The sequence below is a fragment of the Carcharodon carcharias genome, chromosome 12 (genome assembly GCF_017639515.1).
Source record: "Carcharodon carcharias isolate sCarCar2 chromosome 12, sCarCar2.pri, whole genome shotgun sequence".
Taxonomy (NCBI): Eukaryota; Metazoa; Chordata; class Chondrichthyes; order Lamniformes; family Lamnidae; genus Carcharodon; species Carcharodon carcharias.
In genome coordinates, this window is record NC_054478.1 from 87926399 (window position 1) to 87946387 (window position 19989).

Below are 19989 nucleotides of genomic sequence, written 5' to 3' on the forward strand. Positions count from 1 at the left end.
ATAGTTACATTCAGATTATACAGGTTCTCAATGTTGATTCTCATAAGCTTCATCACTTCACGCCTCTCCGCATTAAAATGCATCTGTCTTGTGTCTGCCCATTTTACATTCTTCTGTTATGATATGGCAGATGATGTGTGCTAGGCAGGTCAAATTCAAAAGGGAAACTGGGCCACGTTATCACAATGGCTTTGCAATTTGTATTTATTACAAGAAGATTTGTACACTGATTTCAGAAGTAATGAGGCCATTAACACCTTTAGAAATTAAAAAAATTAAATTAAAACATTTATGAACAGAAAAGGAAATATCTATGAATGTAATTTCTATGGATTTCTCTGCAAATTCATTGCAAAGGATGTTCAATGGCATTGGGGCACAGCAAAATGACCAGCTTTCAGTCGCATCAATTAGGGACGACAAAATTGTAATTTCTCAGCACTGGCGTTAATGATGAGGTCACCCTGCAGTATGATGCCAGTGAGGCAGGACTTGGATTAACCCTCATTCAACAAGAGCCATCAGTTGCATTGGCATCCAGGCTGGTAACACAAAATTAACACTACTACACACAGGCTGAGAAAGTGTGCCCGGCTATTGTCTTTACTTGCAAGAATTTTAATCAGTACCTGCTTGGGGGAGACAGTGACAATAGAGTCTGACCACAAGCCACTTCAAAGCATCTTTCTCAAACCACTTCAACACTTAGCGGGGAGACGATGGCCTAGTGGTATTGTAGCTGAACTTGTTCAGATCCCGCCACGGCAGATGGTGGAATTTGAATTCATTAAAAATCTGGAATTAAAAGTCTAATGATGTCCATGAAACCAATGTTGATTGTTCTAAAAACCCATCTGGTTCACTAATGTCCTTTAGGGAAGGAAGTCTGCTGTCCTTAACTGGTCTGGTCTGGCCTACATGTGACTCCAGGCCCGCAGCAGTGTGGTTGGCTCTTAAGTGCCCTCTGGGCAAGGGCAATTAGGGATGTGTAATAAATGCTGGTCTAGCCCTGAATGAATAACAAAAATTGTTCCAAAGCATCTGATGAGGATGCAGAGATATCATTTGGAAGTTGTTATGACCCTGCTGAGATTATTACAGCTCAGTTATTTAAAAGTCCCAGAGGGAAACTTTAAATATCTGTCACAACCCATAATTTTAAGTGTTATGTTTGAGATGCAACTCTAAATTCAGAAATCAGACCACCCAGTTCTCAAAATTTTACATTAAACTAAACAAAACATTTTATTAATTTACACAGGTTAAAATATATATACACATGGCTTCAAATTACTACTACCATAACTTTTAACAAATTGCCAAACTAATCTCCATTAAGGCAACAGCAACCCATAGACTTAACCAAACACCAGGCAAAGCATTTTCACCTTACAAATTCAAAATTAGTTTCTTTTCACTTTGGTTCCTGTGGAGACAGTTGGCGGCTTATAGCTGCTTTTGATCTCACATTGTCTCCGCTCTACACACACAAAACTTAAGTTATACCTAGCACCGCTCATTGAATATAAATTCTCATTGTATCACCAGCCTCTTTGAACTCCACCTTTTAGCAATAAAATCCCTTTCATAGTACCAATTTTATTAGTAATACAAACATATTGCTTGGTATCTGCTAGGTAGGCGGTAGTTTTCACCCCATTTCTTGAATGCTCTATTCAAAAAAATGCAAATACACTCTCTTACACATCAAAGCTAGTATACAAAGCACTAGCTGGCTTTACTCCAACTAAGCCGCGCCCACAGACTAAATTTCTATTTTAAAGAAAAATATTTTCCAATAATGTATACATCAATAGCTTCATGACAATGTGAAGTACAAGCAGGGGAAGTGAATGTACATTGCCAACATCTTGTCAAGAACTGCACTCCTTTAGAAGAAAGTTGCTGATGCTAGTATGCAGTGTGAAATCTTCCAGGTTCAACAGCAAGCAACAGCACATCATGCTCTAGAAGTCATCAGCCCAGCAGACATTGAATCAAACAGCTAAGTGTCTTTCTTAGATCAAGCAAACTACACGATGAGATGTAACTTTCCAAGTGCTGCAGGAAGTAGTAATGAAAAGATGGCTGGAAACCATCAAGGACACATCTGCTGTTATGCCCAATACTCTCCTATATGGGGATGAAGTGATTGCCCAAGATGGCAACTTGTACAAAGGAGCTAGAGTCATCGTCCTGAAGGAGATGGGGAAAGAGACGCAATTGCACATTCATGTAAGCCAGCAAAGAATTCAATCTAGTCTGAGGAAGGCGAGAGAAAAGTGTTCTAGGGGCCAAACATGAGCAATGAGATCAAGGACCATATCAGTCAGTGCTTGTATTGAACATCAAGCTAAGCATGCTAAAGATTTGCTCATGACTCAACATCCCAGACAGACCATGGATAGTTTGAAGTTGATCTCTTCACTTTCTTTGGAACTGATATATCGTCACCATTGACTACTATTCAGGGTACTGGGAGTTAAGACAAGCTGACGTCAACGATTGCTAGTGAGATCGTAGAATTCTTGAAAGCACATTTCAGTCGTTATTTGATGAACAACAGTGGCCCTCAGTTCACAAGTGAAGAATTCAGTCGCTTGGCAAATGTTTAGGAAATTTAGTACTGGACATCATCTCCAGTCAAATAGAAAGGCTGAGGCGAATTGCCAAAGGAATCATCAAACAATAGAGCAGATACAGCACAGGTGTGTACAAGGCAATCTTAGAGTGGAGAAACACACCTACTGAGGGCATGGAAAGTAGTCCAGCTCAGCGACTAATGTCATGCTGTACTCAAACTATTCTTCCAATAGCTGACACACTGTTGAAGCTGGAAGTGGGAACAGGTATGACTGACAAAATCAAAGTGAAATGACAGAACGCCAAATTTTACATTGATAAAACAGCCAAATCATTGCCAGAGTTGAGAATTGGAGAGCCAGTCAGAATGCAAAAATTCAACACTCTCAACAAAAATCAGCCCACTTGGCAACTTGGGACCTGTGTAGAGAAGCTGTCACTTTGATCGTACACGATGAAAATGGACGACCAAATATATCGTAACTGCAGATTATATACGTACAAGTGATGGGAAGCTGGTCCATCATAGCAGAAGCTGATGAGGAATATGAGAATTCACCAACCGTACAAGGAACTGAAAGACCATCAGTCTCAGAAGTCAACCATTCCCCCACAAAGGCAACGGATCAGCAGCCACAATTACTATAGCAGCAACATTCCTTAGAGAGGAATCACCACCCCAGGAGCAAGCAGACACCAAACAAACAGCCACTAACAACCAGCATGTGAACCATTAGAAAACTTCAATGCTTTAAGGATTGTGTGTGAAATGTGTGTGGGGGCAGATGAAGTGGGTCAGATTAGAATGACCAGTTTTCTGTACATGCATGATGACTTTTATCATAGACCATGTATGTAACTGACTTGCAGCTGCAAACGATAGTATACGCAGGGTGTTTTCTTTTAAGAGGGCAATGTTTGGAGAAGTGCCATAGGCTTGCATAGTCAAATGACCTCTGATGTCATCCTTGCTGTATAAAGACTTACGAGCAGAAGCCCTTTCATCCACCACTTGGAACATCTAGGATACAGGGACATAACCTTGCCAGGCCAAGAAAGAAGTTAGAAAACACTTCTTTATGCAAAGGGTCATGTAAGTGTGGAATTAATTTTAACTCTGTGATCAAAAGAGTTTTACTCACCATATGTGTAAAAAGGCATGGGGCCAAGAAACCTGGAAGTATTTAAGACACAGATCAGCCATGATATCACCAAGTTGCACAACAGCCTTAGTGGGATGAATAGGAACAGCAGTAGGCCATGGACTAATATACATTTCAAGGTCTTCCTCAAGGTAAACCAGTACAATCAGTTTTACTCTTGGTCAACGATTGCACACTCACTTCTCAATTAGAAGGCTGTAGATCAAAGCCTGGCTGCAGAGACCCAAATACAGAATCTAGGTCAGCACTTCACTGCAAGTGGTAGGTACTCTTTTTTTTCCAATGAGATGTTGACTGAAATCCAATTTCCATCTGCCCTCTCAAGTGGCATTAAAGATTCCACTGTATTATTTGCATGAGACTAGGGAGTTCTCCGGCGTTCTGGCCAACATTCATGCCTCAACCACGCCTTGTGACTACATCACAAAATAATTCTTTGGTTTTAAAAAGCAGCTAAGACAAAGCATGATATAAATCCTTTCTTTCAGCACCATACTATGCCACAAACTCGTGGAAATCATGCTTGTGCTCCATTTGATTCATAACTTTAGTCATGCCAAGCAGAAACTAAGCATTTCCCTGAAAATAATTAAAAAGCACTTCACTACAGGATAAAAAGAGCAAATGGCCAGCAGGCTGTTTCAGTACATGTCGTGACAGTCACTTGTAGGGAAGGCATAGCAGAAACTTTGGGATGGGTTACGCACGACCAACTATGGATGGTACATGATGTGGGAGAGATTCAAATGTGAGAAAAAAAAACAAAGAGCAACATCACAACAAAGTTTTCTCAGCTGATTCAGTAGTTTCAAAGTGCTCACTCACTTCAGTTGGGAAAGACAATTAAATTATCCTATCTTTTTGATCAGAGATGGGTACAAGCACGGGCAAACCAAGAGACCAGCGATACTGTAGAAACATATCTAGTTGTCTGTGCACAAAAAAGAGATGATCTCAAAGAGATGTGCAGCATAGTTGGTGAAAGCCGTGGAGAAGTTTCATTTTTTACACAAGCAGATTTGGGATTGGTTTAGCTGGGGGTTATAAAAAACGCACGTGCTTTACTTCCTAAAAAGATAAAATTGGCACATATAATCGCATTCAAGTAATAACTTCAACAACGATGCTTATGCCTAGTTCTTTCATATAAATAATCCTGTGAGATGTGCTTAAAGGAGTCTTTCAAAGATGCCTGTTAAATCTCTAGTCTTTCTCCTCCTCATGCAACACATTCTGACATAGAAATAAGATAATTTCTCTTTCAATCAGATGTTAAAAAAGCATCATCATACCACATACTTTTTAAAACTCCATCATTTAATATATTCTCCAATTAAATTATTTCCAAAACATCAAAACAGAAATCTTGCAGAAATATAATGCAGAATATATCATCTTCCTTGTAACTTTTTTTTGTCCCATTACAATCTGCGTATTCTCTTCACCCATTGGCATGTTGAATTATTTTTATCTCTAGTTATTTAAGCTATTAAGTTCAGCAACCAGTACTAAATTTATGAAATAAAATCAACAAAAGAACACCAAATACTGTGACCATATATCACAGTCAAGCAAGTAACTAATAGAATTAGGCAGAAAGGTGAATAAATTAATAACCCAAACTCTGGCAGGCAAACTCATATGGCATATATTTCTTGACTAGGTAAATGTCCTTCTGGTTAAAAACAAAATCAACTTCATGAGAATATAAGGAATCCTGCATTTTCTCTAAACATTACAATTTGAGGTCATCAGCTCAGCCCAACTCAAACAAAGTTCTAAATTACTCATTTCATACCTTAATGTTTCATTGTACATAACCTAAATCTTAAAGCATTGTACAACAGTATGCAACAACACTGCAGGCAAAAGATATGGCTGAGGTTTTCTAAGATTTGTTTTAAATGAATTTGTTTTCTATGATTCGATTCCTTGAAAAGTGTTTTCAAGTTAGTATTTTAGAAGCTTTGAAACATTTCCTTACCTTGATTGGATAGCAAGATAAATAGTACGACGAAATGAAACCAGATTTACTTCAGTTTTGTCATGTATAGTTAGTTTCTTTTCCCCTAAAATAAAGTGGAATAATTTCAATTCTGTTTTAAATATAAAAAAATCCATAAGAAATAAAATCACCAAGCTAAAATGTTGGTGCATTATTCTGCCATTCTGTGAACCAGACCCAGAGCAACACAAATCAGCATTTTAGCTTTGGTGCAACTTAGACGTTAGTGTGAAGTGACATTGTTAAAACTCCACAAATGCATTGCACACTCAGGTAATGTGCCAGGAGCATGACATAAACTCCTTTCAACAAAGTTTCTATTGAATGCAAATAATTGACTAATTGGCTGTTCTCCTTGACAAACAAGCAGTTAATGAAAAAGTGTTACAATTGAGCAATGTATCAGATTATGTTTAGGGGCTGCATCTTTAAATTTATGGTAAATGAACAAGGTAATTGGAGAGACCAAATGTAAACTGGGTGACCGCTTTGCAGAACACCTGCGGTCTGTCCGCAAGAAAGACCCAAACCTCCCTGTCGCTTGCCATTTTAACACTCCACCCTGCTCTCTTGCCCACATGTCTGTCCTTAGCTTGCTGCATTGTTCCAGTGAAGCCCAATGCAAACTGGAGGAACAGCACCTCATCTTCCGACTAGGCACTTTACAGCCTTCCGGACTGAATATTGAATTCAACAACTTTAGATCTTGAACTCCCTCCTCCATCCCCACCCCCTTTCTGTTTCTTCCCCCTTTCTTTTGTTTTTTCCAATAATTTATATAGATTTTTCTTTTCCCACTATTTCCATTATTTTTAAATCTTGTATGCCCTGCTACTCTTTCCACCCCACCCCCACTAGAGCTGTACCTTGAGTGCCCTGCCATCTATTCTTAATTAGCACATTCATTTAGATAATATCACCACCTTCAACTCTTCTTTGTTCCTTTGTCTGTGACATCTTTTGATTATCTGCTCCTATCACTGCTTGCTTGTCCCTACAACCACAGCTCCCCCCCACCCCCCACTTCTTCCCCCCCGCCCGCCTTAAACCAGCTTATATTTCACCCCTTTCCTAATATTTAATCAGTTCTGTTGAAGGGTCATGAAGACTCGAAACGTCAACTCTTTTCTTTTCCGCCAATGCTGCCAGACCTGCTGAGTCTTTACAGGTAATTCTGTTTTTGTTAAGGTCACATGACCTGTTCTGCAGTCTGCCTGATCGTAAACTTGGGTGACTTGGCTTTTTTTATTCATTCATAGGATTTGAGCGTCACTGGCTAGGCCAGCATTTATTGCCCATCCTTAATTGCCCTTGGGATGGTGGTGGTGAGTTGCCTTCTTGAGCCACTGCAGTCCATGTGATGCAGGTATGTCCACAGTGCTAGTAGGGAGGGAGTTCCAGGGTTTTAACCCAGCGACAGAGAAGGAATGGCAATATATTTCCACGTCAGGATGGTGAGTGGCTTGGAGGGGAACCTCCAGGCGGTGGTATTCTCTTGTGTCTGCTGCCCTTGTCCTTTTAGATGGTAATGGTTGTAGGTTTAGAAGGCGCTGTCTAAGGAGGCTTGGTGAGTTCCTGCAGTGCAACTTGTAGATGGCATGCACTGCTGACACTATGTGTCAGTGGTGGAGGGAGTGAATGTTTGTGGATGGGGTGCCAATCAAGCAGGCTGCTTTGTCCTGGATGATGGTGTTGGAGCTGTACTCATCCAGGCAAGTGGAGAGTATTCCATCACTCTCCTGACTTGTGCCTTGTAGATGGTGGACAGGCTTTGTGGACTCAGGAGGTGAGTTATTCGCCACAGGATTCCTAGCCTCTGACCTGCTCTTGCAGCCACAGTATTTAAATGGCTAGTCCAGTACAGTTTCTGGTCAAAGGAAGAGAAGGTGGTGCAAAACTTTTACACTTGGGAGACAATAGCAGCAGTGTCTGAGTCTGACATGAGTAGAATGAGTTCTCCAAAGTCCCCAGAAAGGTGCCCTTGGTATTAGATTGTAAACAGTTGCACTGTAAACTATCCATTAACTCATTAAGATGAAAGGGATCAAAAATAGCTAATTAGCATTCCGACCTAGGTGCAAGGCTAATGTGTTTCATGTTGCCATTGGAAGGGGGGGGGAGGAAGCCACTTTTGAGATCAGGTTACAAGTTTCCCTACAAATCAGTGAATATCACAGATAGCCAAGGGTTTGTGTAGTCAGCAGAGAGAAAGGCTGTTTGACTTGGTGAACTACCACAGCTGGACGCATGAAGAAGACAGTCTCTAGCTGAAGAGGTGCATCCTGTAGCTATCTAAAGGTTGTGGGAAATGCGTCTTAGCATGTCAAGGGGGAAGAATAATCAACAGAACAACTTTACTGCTGGTGTTTGATTTAAGGATCTCTCCAAAAACTGAGAAAAATGCCTGACGGCATTACAATCAAAATTACCACTCGGTGAAAAGGGGATACAGAACCCACTGGAAGCTGGGAGCAACTGTGGACTGTTTGATATAAGGACTGTAATTCCTTTGAGAGTACAATGTGTGATAAGCATGAAGTGGGAATGTTCCTCTCTGTATTTTAAAGTATAAGTTGCCTATAAAAAGGAAAGAGTATTTAGATATAAGTGCTTTTTTTAAAGTCATTTGTTGCAGTAGAAGTTTTAAAATGTGAAATCTTGTCATGACATTTTCTCAACTATTAACTAGAAGTTCCAAGTTTCTTTTTAAACATTATTGGTCTCCACAGAGATAATGACAAAAGGTAAGATTTAGATGCAATACATAAATGAGTAGAATTTATATTCTAGCATGCAACTGAAAACAAAAAGCATGCCATGCTATCTCTGTAGTTTGTAAAGTTCTCTCCATTGAACAACTAACTTATGACGTTGGTAGGCTCTCACCTTAGAAGAGATTTTTTTCTTTCCTCTCTGTCTGATTTCCAATCTAAATTCTTCTAGTTTAACATTTTGTCCCTGCAGAGAGGTAGCCAAAGGCTTCAGTTCCAACATTTCCCTATCTCTTTGTGCTTGGCAATTGGTCATGAAAGCTTCCAAACAATCCCACTATTGTCCTCTTCAGCATGGACTCCTGGCAGCTACCTACCACGAGGCTCAAATGAATGCAGCCATTCTAGCATTGTGTGCAAAGATTGTTTGGATGCTTTAATGAATCCCATTGTTCAAAGCTCACGTGTTACGCAAGAAACACAATTTCGCCCGCCGCTTTATTGAAGCTAATCCAGATTCCCGAAAGCCTGTCTCCTCCATAAATTTAACCTCTTGTGAACAGAACTTAATAGCCAAGACTTAATTTAAATGAACTAAAATCTTTTGCCAGTCAAAAGATCAAAAATCTCAATGTGTAACAACAAAGTTCCTTGGATAAAGAAAATGAAACTGAGACTTAAAGGAGGCATATGAAAAGTGCAAGGTAAACAATACAAAATAATAAAAAAGTGAATACAAATAAGAACAAAAAAATAAGATTAGAACAGTTAAGGCTAGTAGCTAATAGAAAATGAATAGTAAATAGTAAACAGGATTTTCTAAGCACAACAAATAAAAGAATTGTTAAATAAAAGACAGGGCCAATGTCATATTCTGGGTAAATTTTCCATTGCTAAACAGGTTTGGATAAGTCATGTTTAAACGTCATATGTTCTTAAAAAAAATTGGTTGCAGGAATTGAACATCAAAAGGCAAACAAGCAAGTTTGTGGAATATAAACATGAAGTATTTCCTACAGTTAAATGGAGCGATTTGTTGTTCATCCAAGGCTTGTCTGACACAAGCAGCTGAATAAAATTGCATGAAAGGGTCAAGAGAAACGGTTGAGAGATCAAGCTGATAACTGTGAGCAAACGAGAGGAAGCCGACCCTATGCCTTCAACTGTTGTGACTGAAGGACAGCAAGTATTTCAGGAGAAAATGGATGCCAAGAATACGTGTCAGCAAAACTTTTATTTCCTACTACCTCTACCAATGAGGAGGACAAGAGCGGCAACCACTAGCTCCAAGTGGCGCAACATTCTCATTCTAAAATATTGTTTCCTAAATTACAACAGTGGCTACTTTCAAAGAACTTATTTGGCTGCAAAGCATTTTGGGACAACCTAAAAGGTACTATGTAAATGCAAGTCTTTGTTTTCCTCTTTTTCATCTTTGCTGGGTTAATATCTTGGAATTCGCAATCTAGCAAGATCTTGGGAACTCCACTTGCCAACGACTGAAATGATTCAATGGAAAGGCTAAACATCATTTCCAAAAGCAACTAGAGATGGGAAATAAAATGTAGATTTGCTGGCAACACGACGCTTGGAAAACCAACTTGAAAAACATGGCAAGATCATCTTTTTCTGATAAGGGCAATATTTTAAGAGGGTTCCATAAAATCTGAATTCATAGATGCTTCATGATAACTAGTAAAAAAGATTCTTGCAATATTAAATGCCAAAACTCAAATCCATGTAAACATGCTGTAACCTACTGCAACAAATATTTAAGTTATAAAGTTATCATTTTAGTGTAATAGAAATATAATATTTGTACAATGAAGTTCAAAACCTGTAATGTTGAAATTAAGGAGGAAAAACCACACCTTCTTCCTCATCGCCATCCTCATCATTGTCATTATCACTATCATCATCATCACCACCAGCTTCTTCATCACCAGACGCAGAGTCACTGCTACCTTCATCAAGGATTTCTGTGTGGAAGGTAGTTATAATAACCATTAAATTTATAGTGATAATCAGCAATGCATATGATTTTTATTCTTCTTTCCAGCCACTTTGGATGAGTATTTCTAGCAGCAGTTAAGTTTAAATAAAATACAACCCAAGGATATGATGGTCAACATGTAAGGAACAAGTATATGGTATATTGAAAATAAGAGTAATTCTGAAATCTTGAAACAAAATTTCAACTGATCTGGTATCTGGTGAGAGTTCAAGAACTTACTGGATAAAAATTAACTGAGCTGCTTTTATGCCTTCACACCTCACACATCCTGCTATTAAAAGCCAATAAGTAGTAGCTTCTGCTGTACAGTTAGGTTTGAGTCTTTCATTAAATCATGAATTACAAAACTCACCTCTTTTTAGATCTTTGTACTTCTGTTCATTATCAAGGAAATCTGAATCCATCTTGAAGACATCTATATTTGAAAGAGATTTCACAGTGAAAATTCATCTAAGTTTTTCAACCACCCAAAAACTACGTGATTGTAATGATGCTCAAGAAATGACAAGTTTGTTAAATACTGAGCCAGGTCATCCAGTCACCTGAGACTGTGGCGCTAGCCCCAATTAAAACTGCGGCTTTGTCTTTTTGTGCTGGAGCTGAAGGGACTTTCTACCCCAGTTGTAGGATGTAGCCATCTGCAAAGGCAGTCTTGAGGAGTAGAGGCAAGATACAGAAGCACTGAGGCCACACCCACTTTGATGTTAGCAGCACATGGAATGCCCATAAGGTCCAGAAGGCTTATAGTGTTATAGTGAGGTTTTTAACGTTCTTAAGCGTTTTTAAAAAAAAGTATTTTAATCTTTCGAAACATTTTAATTGTTTTTACGAGTTTGTAGAACCTTTAATTTAATGTAAGGAAACATGAGAAAGTCTTGACATGAAAGGGAAAAGGTACTTTAAATGAAATAAAAGGTAAAGTGCATTGGACCTCTAAGTGTATTGCCTTTTTTCGCTTACTCAAAACTTAAAAGATACCGCTGTTTGTGAAGGCATTTTGGGCTCAGAGTGCATTCATTTTTTTTATTGATTATCCAACGTATTAAAAGTGGACATAACTGGAAGATTGGTGCTGGGTGGAGGTTGTTAACAGCTCAAGTATTCTGGAGTCAATTTCTGAGCAAGTTTAGGGTATCTAGCCCAAGTCTACAATGGTGGGGTCAGTGTCGGAAGCATCCATGGAGGGGTCCAGGCAGCGTCTCTGCCCATCGGAAGTTCAAAATTCCCAGTTAAGTATGGTGCATGTACGTGGGTCAGGACTTCATCTGGGTCCCAACACACAACAGCGATGAACATCTGAATGTTTGTCACTAATTCCATCAGATCATCTGGGCCCATGTGCATTTTGGGTAGTTTAGAATGAATCCATATGTATTAGTTCACATTATAATCTAATGTAATCACCACACTGTTCCAAGAAATTATTTTGTATATTACATTAAATATCCACTGTACAAAACTGAACAGGAGAAAATCAAGAGCCAAGGTTCAGCAAACTTGCATTAAAAAATCTTAAGATGTACACAAGATAGTTTTCTTTTCAGTTGTTGACAAATTATGGAACTCTTCATTTAAATACATACTTAGCACATCTTCAGGATTATATTCATCTTCCAAAGGAAGCATATGAGTAAATTGATCCTCCTCCTCAACTAGATCAAGACCTTCAGGTATAATGGGGTGATCCTTAAATCCATCTTTTCGAATTGCAAACATCACTTCAATCATGTACTGGACGCGCTTATCAATCTGAGATTCATGAAGGATATTGCGAAGGCGTTCAAATATTGCTGCAACAAAAATCAAAGGTTGAGCAAGAAGCAAAATTGGGAGTTAATTATGTTAAAATGCTACATGAGTTCAGCTACACAATTACCATTAATGCCTCGAGGAGAAACCTCTGTTAGCTTCATTCCGCATTCCTTCAGAAAGGCAATTGACACTTCAACACTGTCATCTGTGGGCCGCTCGAGCAATAATGTGAGCATTTCCAAAGAAAGCACTTCATGGGCCTAATTCAGAAGCAAGAAACAAATATTTTATGGTATATAATTTTTAAATCTAGCATTTTTGTTGCTTCTTAAAATAATTATTTTCTCTCATGAAATCTTGAACAAAAAAATATAAGATCTTCCTCCACTCTCTCCAAATTTCTTGCCCTTTATGTTGCATCATTACCTGGTCAGTCAGCATACACTACTTTTCCCTTGGGTCAGAAGGCAGTGAACGCAAATGTGCAATTTTCAGTAAGGAGGGTTTAATCTGCAACTAAGGGGATGCACAAGGGTTTTTTGTATTCTTGATATATTTTGGGGAGGCGGTGGTATAGTGGTATTGTCATTGGTCGAGTAATCCAGAGACCACGGCTAATCCATTAAACCATTGTCAATTGTTGTAAAAACCCATCTGGTTCACTAAGGAAATCTGCCATCCTTACCTGGCCTGGCCTACATGTGACTCTTAACTGCCCTCTGAAATGGCCTAGCAAGCCACTCGGTTGTAGCAAACCACTAAAGATTTGGATAAAGGATGAAACCGGACGGATGACCCAGCATCAACCTCGGCACCGGAAATTACAATGGCAAACTCAGCCCCGTCACCCCTGCAAAATCCTCCTTACGAGCATCTGGGGGCTTGTGCTATCTCACAGGCTAGTCAAGCAACAGCCTGACATAATCATACTCTCAGAATCATAGTTAGAGAACAGGTCCCACACACCACCATCACCAACCCTGGGTTTGCCCTGTCGGTGGAACTGGAACCAGAGGTGGCGGCGCAGAGGTACTGAGTCAGGATGGAGTCAGAACATCGACTCCAGAGCCCATGAAGTCTCACAGTATCAAGTCAAACATAAGTAACCTTCTGCTGATTACCATGTACCGTCGCCACCAGTCCCCCACCCATCACTCTCAGCTGTTGAATCAGTACTTCATGTTGAACCGGAGGAAGCACTGGGGGTGGCAAGACACAGATCATTCTCTGAGTGGGAAACTTCAAATGTCCATCACCGAGAGTGGATCAGCAGCACCATTACAGGCCAAGCTGGCTGAGCCCTAAAAGACATAGTTACTAGACTGGGTCTGCGGCAGGTGGTAAGGGAGCCAACAAAACGGAAAAACATACTTGACCTCATCCTCACCAACCTGCCTGCTGCAGATGTATCTGTCCATGATAGTATTGGGAGGAGTGACCACTACAGTCCTTGTTTAGGCAAATTCCTGTCTTCACATTGAGGATACCCTCCACTGTATTGTGTGGCACTACCGCCATGCTAAATTGATAGATTTCGAACAGGTCTAGCAACTCAAGATTGGGCAACCATGAGGCACTGTGGGCCATTAGCAGCAGAATTTTACTGAATCACAATCTGTAACCTCATGATTTCAGATTGGTGAGCATATTCCCCACTCGACCATTACCATCAAGTCAGGGGATAGACCCTGGTTCAATGAGGAGAGGACATGCCAGAAGCAGCACCAGGCATACCTAAAATGAGACGCAAGCTGGTGAAGCTACAACACAGGACTACTTGTGTGCCAAACAGCACAAGCAGCAAATGACAGAGCTAAGCAATTCCACAACCAAGCTCTGCAGTCCTCCACATCAAGTCATGATTGGTGGTGGACAATTAAAGAACTCAGTGGAGCAGGAGGCTCCACAAAAATCCCCATCTCAATGATGGGGGAGCTGAGCACATCAGTGCAAAAGATAAGGCTGAAGCGTGTGCAACAATTTTCAGCCAGAAGTGCCGAGTGGATGATCAATCTCAGCCTCTACCTGAAGTCCCCAGCATCACAGATGCCAGTCTTGAGCCAATTTGATTCACTCCATGTAATATCAAGAAATGGCTGAAGGCACTGGATACTGCAAAGGCGATGAGCCTTGACAATATTCTGGCAATAGTACTGAAGACTTGTGCTCCAGAACGTACCATGCCCCTAGCCAAGCTGTTCCCGTACAGGTACAACACTGGCATCTATCCAGTAATGTGGAAAATTGCCCAAGTATGACCTATACACAAAAAAAAACAGGACAAATCCAAACCAGCTAATTACTGCCCCATCAGTCTACTCTCGATCATCAGTTAGGTGATGGAAGAGGTCATCAACAGTGCTATCAAGAGACACTTGCTTAGCAATAAACTGCTCAGTGACACTCAGTTTGGGTTCCACCATAGTCACTCAGCTCTTCACATTACAGCCTTGGTTCAAACATGGACAAAAGAGCTGAACTCCAGAGGTGAGGTGAGACTGACTGCCCTTAAGGCAGCATTTGACCGAGTGTGGCATCAGGGAACCCAAGCCAAACTGGAGTCAATGGGAATCAGGGGCAGAACTCTGTGCTGGTTGGAGTCATACCTAGCACCAAGGGAGATGGTTGAGTGGTTGAGGTCAATCATCTCAGTTCCAGGTCAGCATTCAAGGAGTTCTTCAAGCCAGTCTCCTAGGCCCAACCATCTTCAGCTGCTTCATTAATGACCTTCCTTCCACTATAAGGTCAGAAGTGGGAATGTTCCCTGATAATTGCACAATGTTCAGCACCATTCATGACTCCTCAGATACTGAAGAAGTCCAAGTCCAAATGCAGCAAGACCTGGACAATGACCAGGCTTGGGGTGACGAGTGGCAAGTAACATTAGTGCCACACAAGTGCCAGGCAATGACAATCTCCAACAAGAGAAAATCTAACCATCATCCCTTGACATTTAATGGCATTACCATCGCTGAATCCCCCACTAACAACATCCTGGCAGTTACTGACCAGAAATTGAACTGGACTAGCCACATAAATACTGTGGCTCCAAGAGCAAGTCAGAGGCTCAAATTCCTGCAGCAATTAACTCACCTCCTGACTCCCTAAAGCCTACCCGCCATCTACAAGGAACAAGTCAGGAGGTGTGATAGAATATTCTCCACTTGTCTGGATGAATGCAGCTCCAACAACGCTCAAGAAGCTTGACACCATTCAGGACAAAGCAGTCCACTTGATTGGCACCCCCTCCACGTACATTCACTCCCTCTACCACTGATGCACAGTGGCAGCAGTGCGTACCATTTACAAAATGTACTGCAGGAGTTCACCAAGCCTCCTTAGACAGCAGCTTCCAAACCCACAACCTCCACTATCTCGAAGGACAAGAGCAGCAGATACATGGGAACACCACCCCCTGAAAGTTCCCCTCCAAGCCACTCACAATCCTGACTTGGAAATATATCGCTGCTCCTTCAGTCACTGGGTCAAAATCCTGGAACTCCCTCCCTAACAGCACTGTGGATGTACCTACAACACATGGGCTACAGTAGTTCAAGAAAGCAACTCACCATCACCTTTCAAGGGTAATTAAGGATGGGCAATAAATGCTGGTCTAGCCAGCAATGCCCACGTCCCATGAGTAATAAAAAAAATGATGTTGTTTTGTGAAGGTTTTTGATGTAAAACTTTATTGAATGATGTTAACCAAGGAAACTTTGTGATAGGGAGTCTGAAATGGATGCAATGTAATGAGACGATGGGTCCATGTTGAGGGTTGAGAAGTTCCTTTTAACCGAAGCAAAGCCTGGCTATGTGGGCCATCTTGTTCTTCTCCCTTCCTCCTCTCCCAAGGTGGCTTCTGCATCTCAAGAGATAGTGATTGGGGCCTCATTACTGTGAGATTGTGGAGAATGCAGCAAATCACCATCAACATGGGGACTGCTCAGGTTTGGACTTCAGATATTCTCTCTCCTAAGTAATTTAAGCTTTAAGAGACCGATGGATTGCTTCAGTATTGCCTGTGGCTTCAGAGTTCTTATTGAAGGATTCCTGACCTTGTGTGGTGGGATGGTGCAAAGGGGTCATAATCCAAGCCATAAGTGGAGGGATAGCCCTTGCCACAGAACAGCCATCTTGCTGTTGGACTCCAGGGCCCTAAACCAGTGGGAGTTGCAGAATGTTGGAGGAAAAAACATCACTGTCAGGATGGTGGACGTTCAAGATAAATTCCTTGATGCAGTTTGCAATTGGTGTGCAACCAAGACTGCATTTGTGCTATCAATCCTATTGATGTGGGGAGCCCACAGAGCCATGTGCAAGGACGGTACTATCAGGAAGGCTCGTATCCTGACATGCCCTTTTATCCTGGCCTTTTCTCCTTAAAGTGAAGACATTGAACTCTCTCTCCTCGTGTAAAGCACCCGGAGCTCCCGGATACTTGTGTGATAGTAAATTGTGACGCATTGCTCATGTTGCCAGCCCTCGGCTGCGAGGAGCCACTTGTCAAGAAAAAAAGTTCATCAATGATCTTCACAGTGACAGGAAGGGCCGTCTTTATCCTCAGTTGAGGTTCCTGGTCTTTGTAAAGGAGGAGACATGGTCACCATTCCCTCCTTAGTGAAGCAAAGCCTCCTGAGGTACTGCTCCTGGATCATTGCTAGTTAGAAGTGGTGCACCCAGAAGAGCTTCTCAGGATAGAGCCTTCTATAGAGAGCTCTTCTTCACCTTCCTTGCAAAGTCTCCCCTCTCTGCCTCCTCCTTTTATAATGCAAGTGGTATTTCAAAGACTGCCCCCATACTGTCTTTTCTGTGGTCAGCAGAAACCTTCAAACTTCTCCAGAAAATCACCACAGTGCTTCTACCAATTTTGCAACTTCAAGAGTGGCCCTTTAACTAGTTCCAGAAACATGCCCATCTTGCTTCCTAATGCTTCTTAAACTAAGAAAGATGGTCTCTCTGTACAACCACTGGTCAATTTTAGTACTTGTGCGCCATACCAGCCTGTTGTGATGTCATGATCTCAAACTTTCAACTTCTTCATGTACATGCAGGTGACACACCTCTGTGCACCACTCCAGTCACCTAATGCCAATGGGAAGCAGCACAGTAGTGCTTAACTCTGGAGGTATGCCCACATAAAGCCTACATGAACAGCTAAAATATGATGAAGGAAAAAAGTGCTTTCCGTGAATAGGTTTAAAGACAAGTAGCAACGTATTGCTTATTTACAGCCGATCAAGATACACAAGGAAAACAGATCAAGATACACAAGGAAAACAGATCAAGTCTTCGCAACCTGCATTTGTATAGCAATCTTGACATAGCCACGTGTCCCAAAATGCTGCATGATAGGGAAAATAAACATGAAGCAGTGTCGAGAGAACAATGAATAGCCACATGTTTGATCTAGAGTTAGACTGAGAAGTTCTCGAAACTGCAGCAAACACAGCATGAAGAGGCTTGAAGATGGCTGACAGCTCTGAAGCCAACAGTGGAGCAGAAGAATGATGCATAGAACAGAGTAAAAAGTAGGGAGGGTATGAGGGGGAACAGGGGAAGGTGGTGGTGATCAAGTGCAACAGGGACATGGGCAATTGGTAAATTAAGTTACCACATCAAGGTCCTAATGCAAATTTGTGGGAACAAGGTGAAATGCAAGCAGGATTCTTTTTTAACTCAAAGGATGAGGACAGGGCTTGTAATGTCATCATTTATTGTCCATGCCCAATTGCATTTGCCAATGTGAGGGTGAGCCACATTTTTGAACTACTGTCCGGGTGGTGAAAGTACTTCCAACTGAGCTGCTAGGTAGAGAGTTCCAGGATCGTGACCCAACATCAATGCAAGAATGATGATGTAGTTCCAAGTTAGATTGGTGTGAGACTTTGGAAGGGAACTTGGAGGGTCCTGCACTTGTCCTTCTAGGTAGTAAAGGTCAGAGGCTTGGGGGGGTGGGATATTGTCAAAGAAGCTTCAATGAGTTGCTGCGGAGCATCTAGTGGATGGTTCACAGTGCAGCCATGGTGTGCCAATGGTGGAAAGAATGAATATTTAAGGTGGTGGTGAGGAGCCAATCAAGTGAGCTGCTTTGTCCTGTATCAGGTCAAGCTTCTTGAGTGTTCTTGGAGCTGTTCTCACCCAGGAAAGTGAAGAGTAATCCAACACACTCTTGACTTAAGCCTTGTAGGTGATGGAAAGGCTTTGGGGAATGAGGAAGTGAGTCACTCACCACGGATTACCCAGCCTCTGCTCTTGTTGCCATAACATTTATGTGGCTGGTCGTGTAAAGTTTCTGGCCACTGATGATACCCCTAGATGTTGGTAGTGGGGTTTGGATAATGAAAATGCAATTAAATGTTTAAGGGTAGGTGGAGAAGGGGAAGGGGGGAAAGTGGTTAGGTTTTCTCATGTTGGACATGGACATCATCTAGAATTTGTGCGGCATGAATGTTACTTGCTACTTATCGGCCCAAGCCTGGTTGTTGGTCCACATCTTGCTGCACATAGGCACAGACTGCACCATTATCTCTTGAGATAATAAAAGATGAGATGGCTTGCAGATAATAAAGCTCTAATTCAGTTAAAGTTTAGGTATAGCAGAGGCTGAAAGGCCAACGAGGTGCATATTGGAAAATTTGGAGGCGAAGAAGAAATGGGTGAGGGCTGAAGTAGCAGATAAGGTAGTGCTAACCTGGTGGAAATGGAAACATAAAGGAGGCGAACATATTCAGGTATAACAAGGAATTGGATGTGACACTTGAAGCTTGCATCAAAATTTAACAAGATACATTTACCAGTAATATAAAATATTGAATTTCTAGCTTCTGATTTGTCAGTTGAGCTAATCAACAAATTCTCAGCAAATGAAGATTTTAAAAAAGTTATTCCATTTAAAAATAATTTTTGCTGATCTCCAAGACCGAAAATGCAAATTCACACTGGCTTTTTGATTAAAAGCTAATTATTAAGAGCTGCATGAATAATAATTCTACCATCTACTGGCCACCCAGGAAAGAACTGCTTATGCTTCTAAATTAATTAAGAATCTATGAAAAAATCATTAAAAAACTCATTGTGCATTTTTGTTGATCAGTACAAAACCAAGTCCCAACTTCCAAGAAAATTCTTCTAGATAATTGCAAGCATGGATGATCATGGACTGGTTTGCAAGCAGCCATTCGAATTGCAAATGGAATTGAACAATTATCTTTACGAAGGCACTGGCAGAAACAGGAATTTATAGCTGTACTTACAACATTCTGATTAACAAGATGACCTACAAACTTGCAGGCTGAAAGGCACAGTTGCTGGGGGGAAAAAGACAAGAGTCATTTTTGGCAAACCAATTAAAAACAAAGCATAATTTGTACTAGATTCATTATAGTTTCTTTCATAGCAAAAATATAATTTTTATTTGAAATCAGTTGCAACATTTGCTCACCTTATCATTTCTGCGATAACCTTTACGAAAATTAAGGATCAATCTCTTGAGAATTAGCTCCCCAATTTGAGGGAACTTAGAATTTATAATTGCCACAAGAGCAGCATAAACGTGTGTAAATATGGGAGAAGCAGTCTGTGCCTGTATAACAAACCTAGAAACCAATCCCCTGTACAGAAAAAAAATACATATGTATTGAGAGGGCATACAGAATTCTTTTGATAGACATATTTTTTTAACATTAGAGGGGGAAATATTTGGAGTATGAGGTCTTAATCCCTTCAAGCTGGTTAAATTCACAACTATCATCAAAAGTTGTA

General features: G+C 40.9%; 1 protein-coding gene across 2 annotated transcripts in view; it reads right to left on the bottom strand.

Moving 5' to 3' along the window:
- cwc22 (CWC22 spliceosome associated protein homolog) overlaps nucleotides 1-19989 on the bottom strand; it is a 114476-nt gene that overhangs the window by 42502 nt on the left and 51985 nt on the right. For both annotated transcript variants that reach the window (XM_041200432.1, XM_041200431.1), the window contains exons 8-14: nucleotides 19670-19838; nucleotides 19482-19535; nucleotides 12353-12488; nucleotides 12060-12266; nucleotides 10829-10891; nucleotides 10334-10441; nucleotides 5731-5815 (exon numbers count right to left, since the gene is read on the bottom strand). In XM_041200432.1, coding sequence (XP_041056366.1) covers nucleotides 5731-5815; nucleotides 10334-10441; nucleotides 10829-10891; nucleotides 12060-12266; nucleotides 12353-12488; nucleotides 19482-19535; nucleotides 19670-19838 — 822 coding nt within the window. The remainder of the gene's footprint in view (nucleotides 1-5730; nucleotides 5816-10333; nucleotides 10442-10828; nucleotides 10892-12059; nucleotides 12267-12352; nucleotides 12489-19481; nucleotides 19536-19669; nucleotides 19839-19989) is intronic.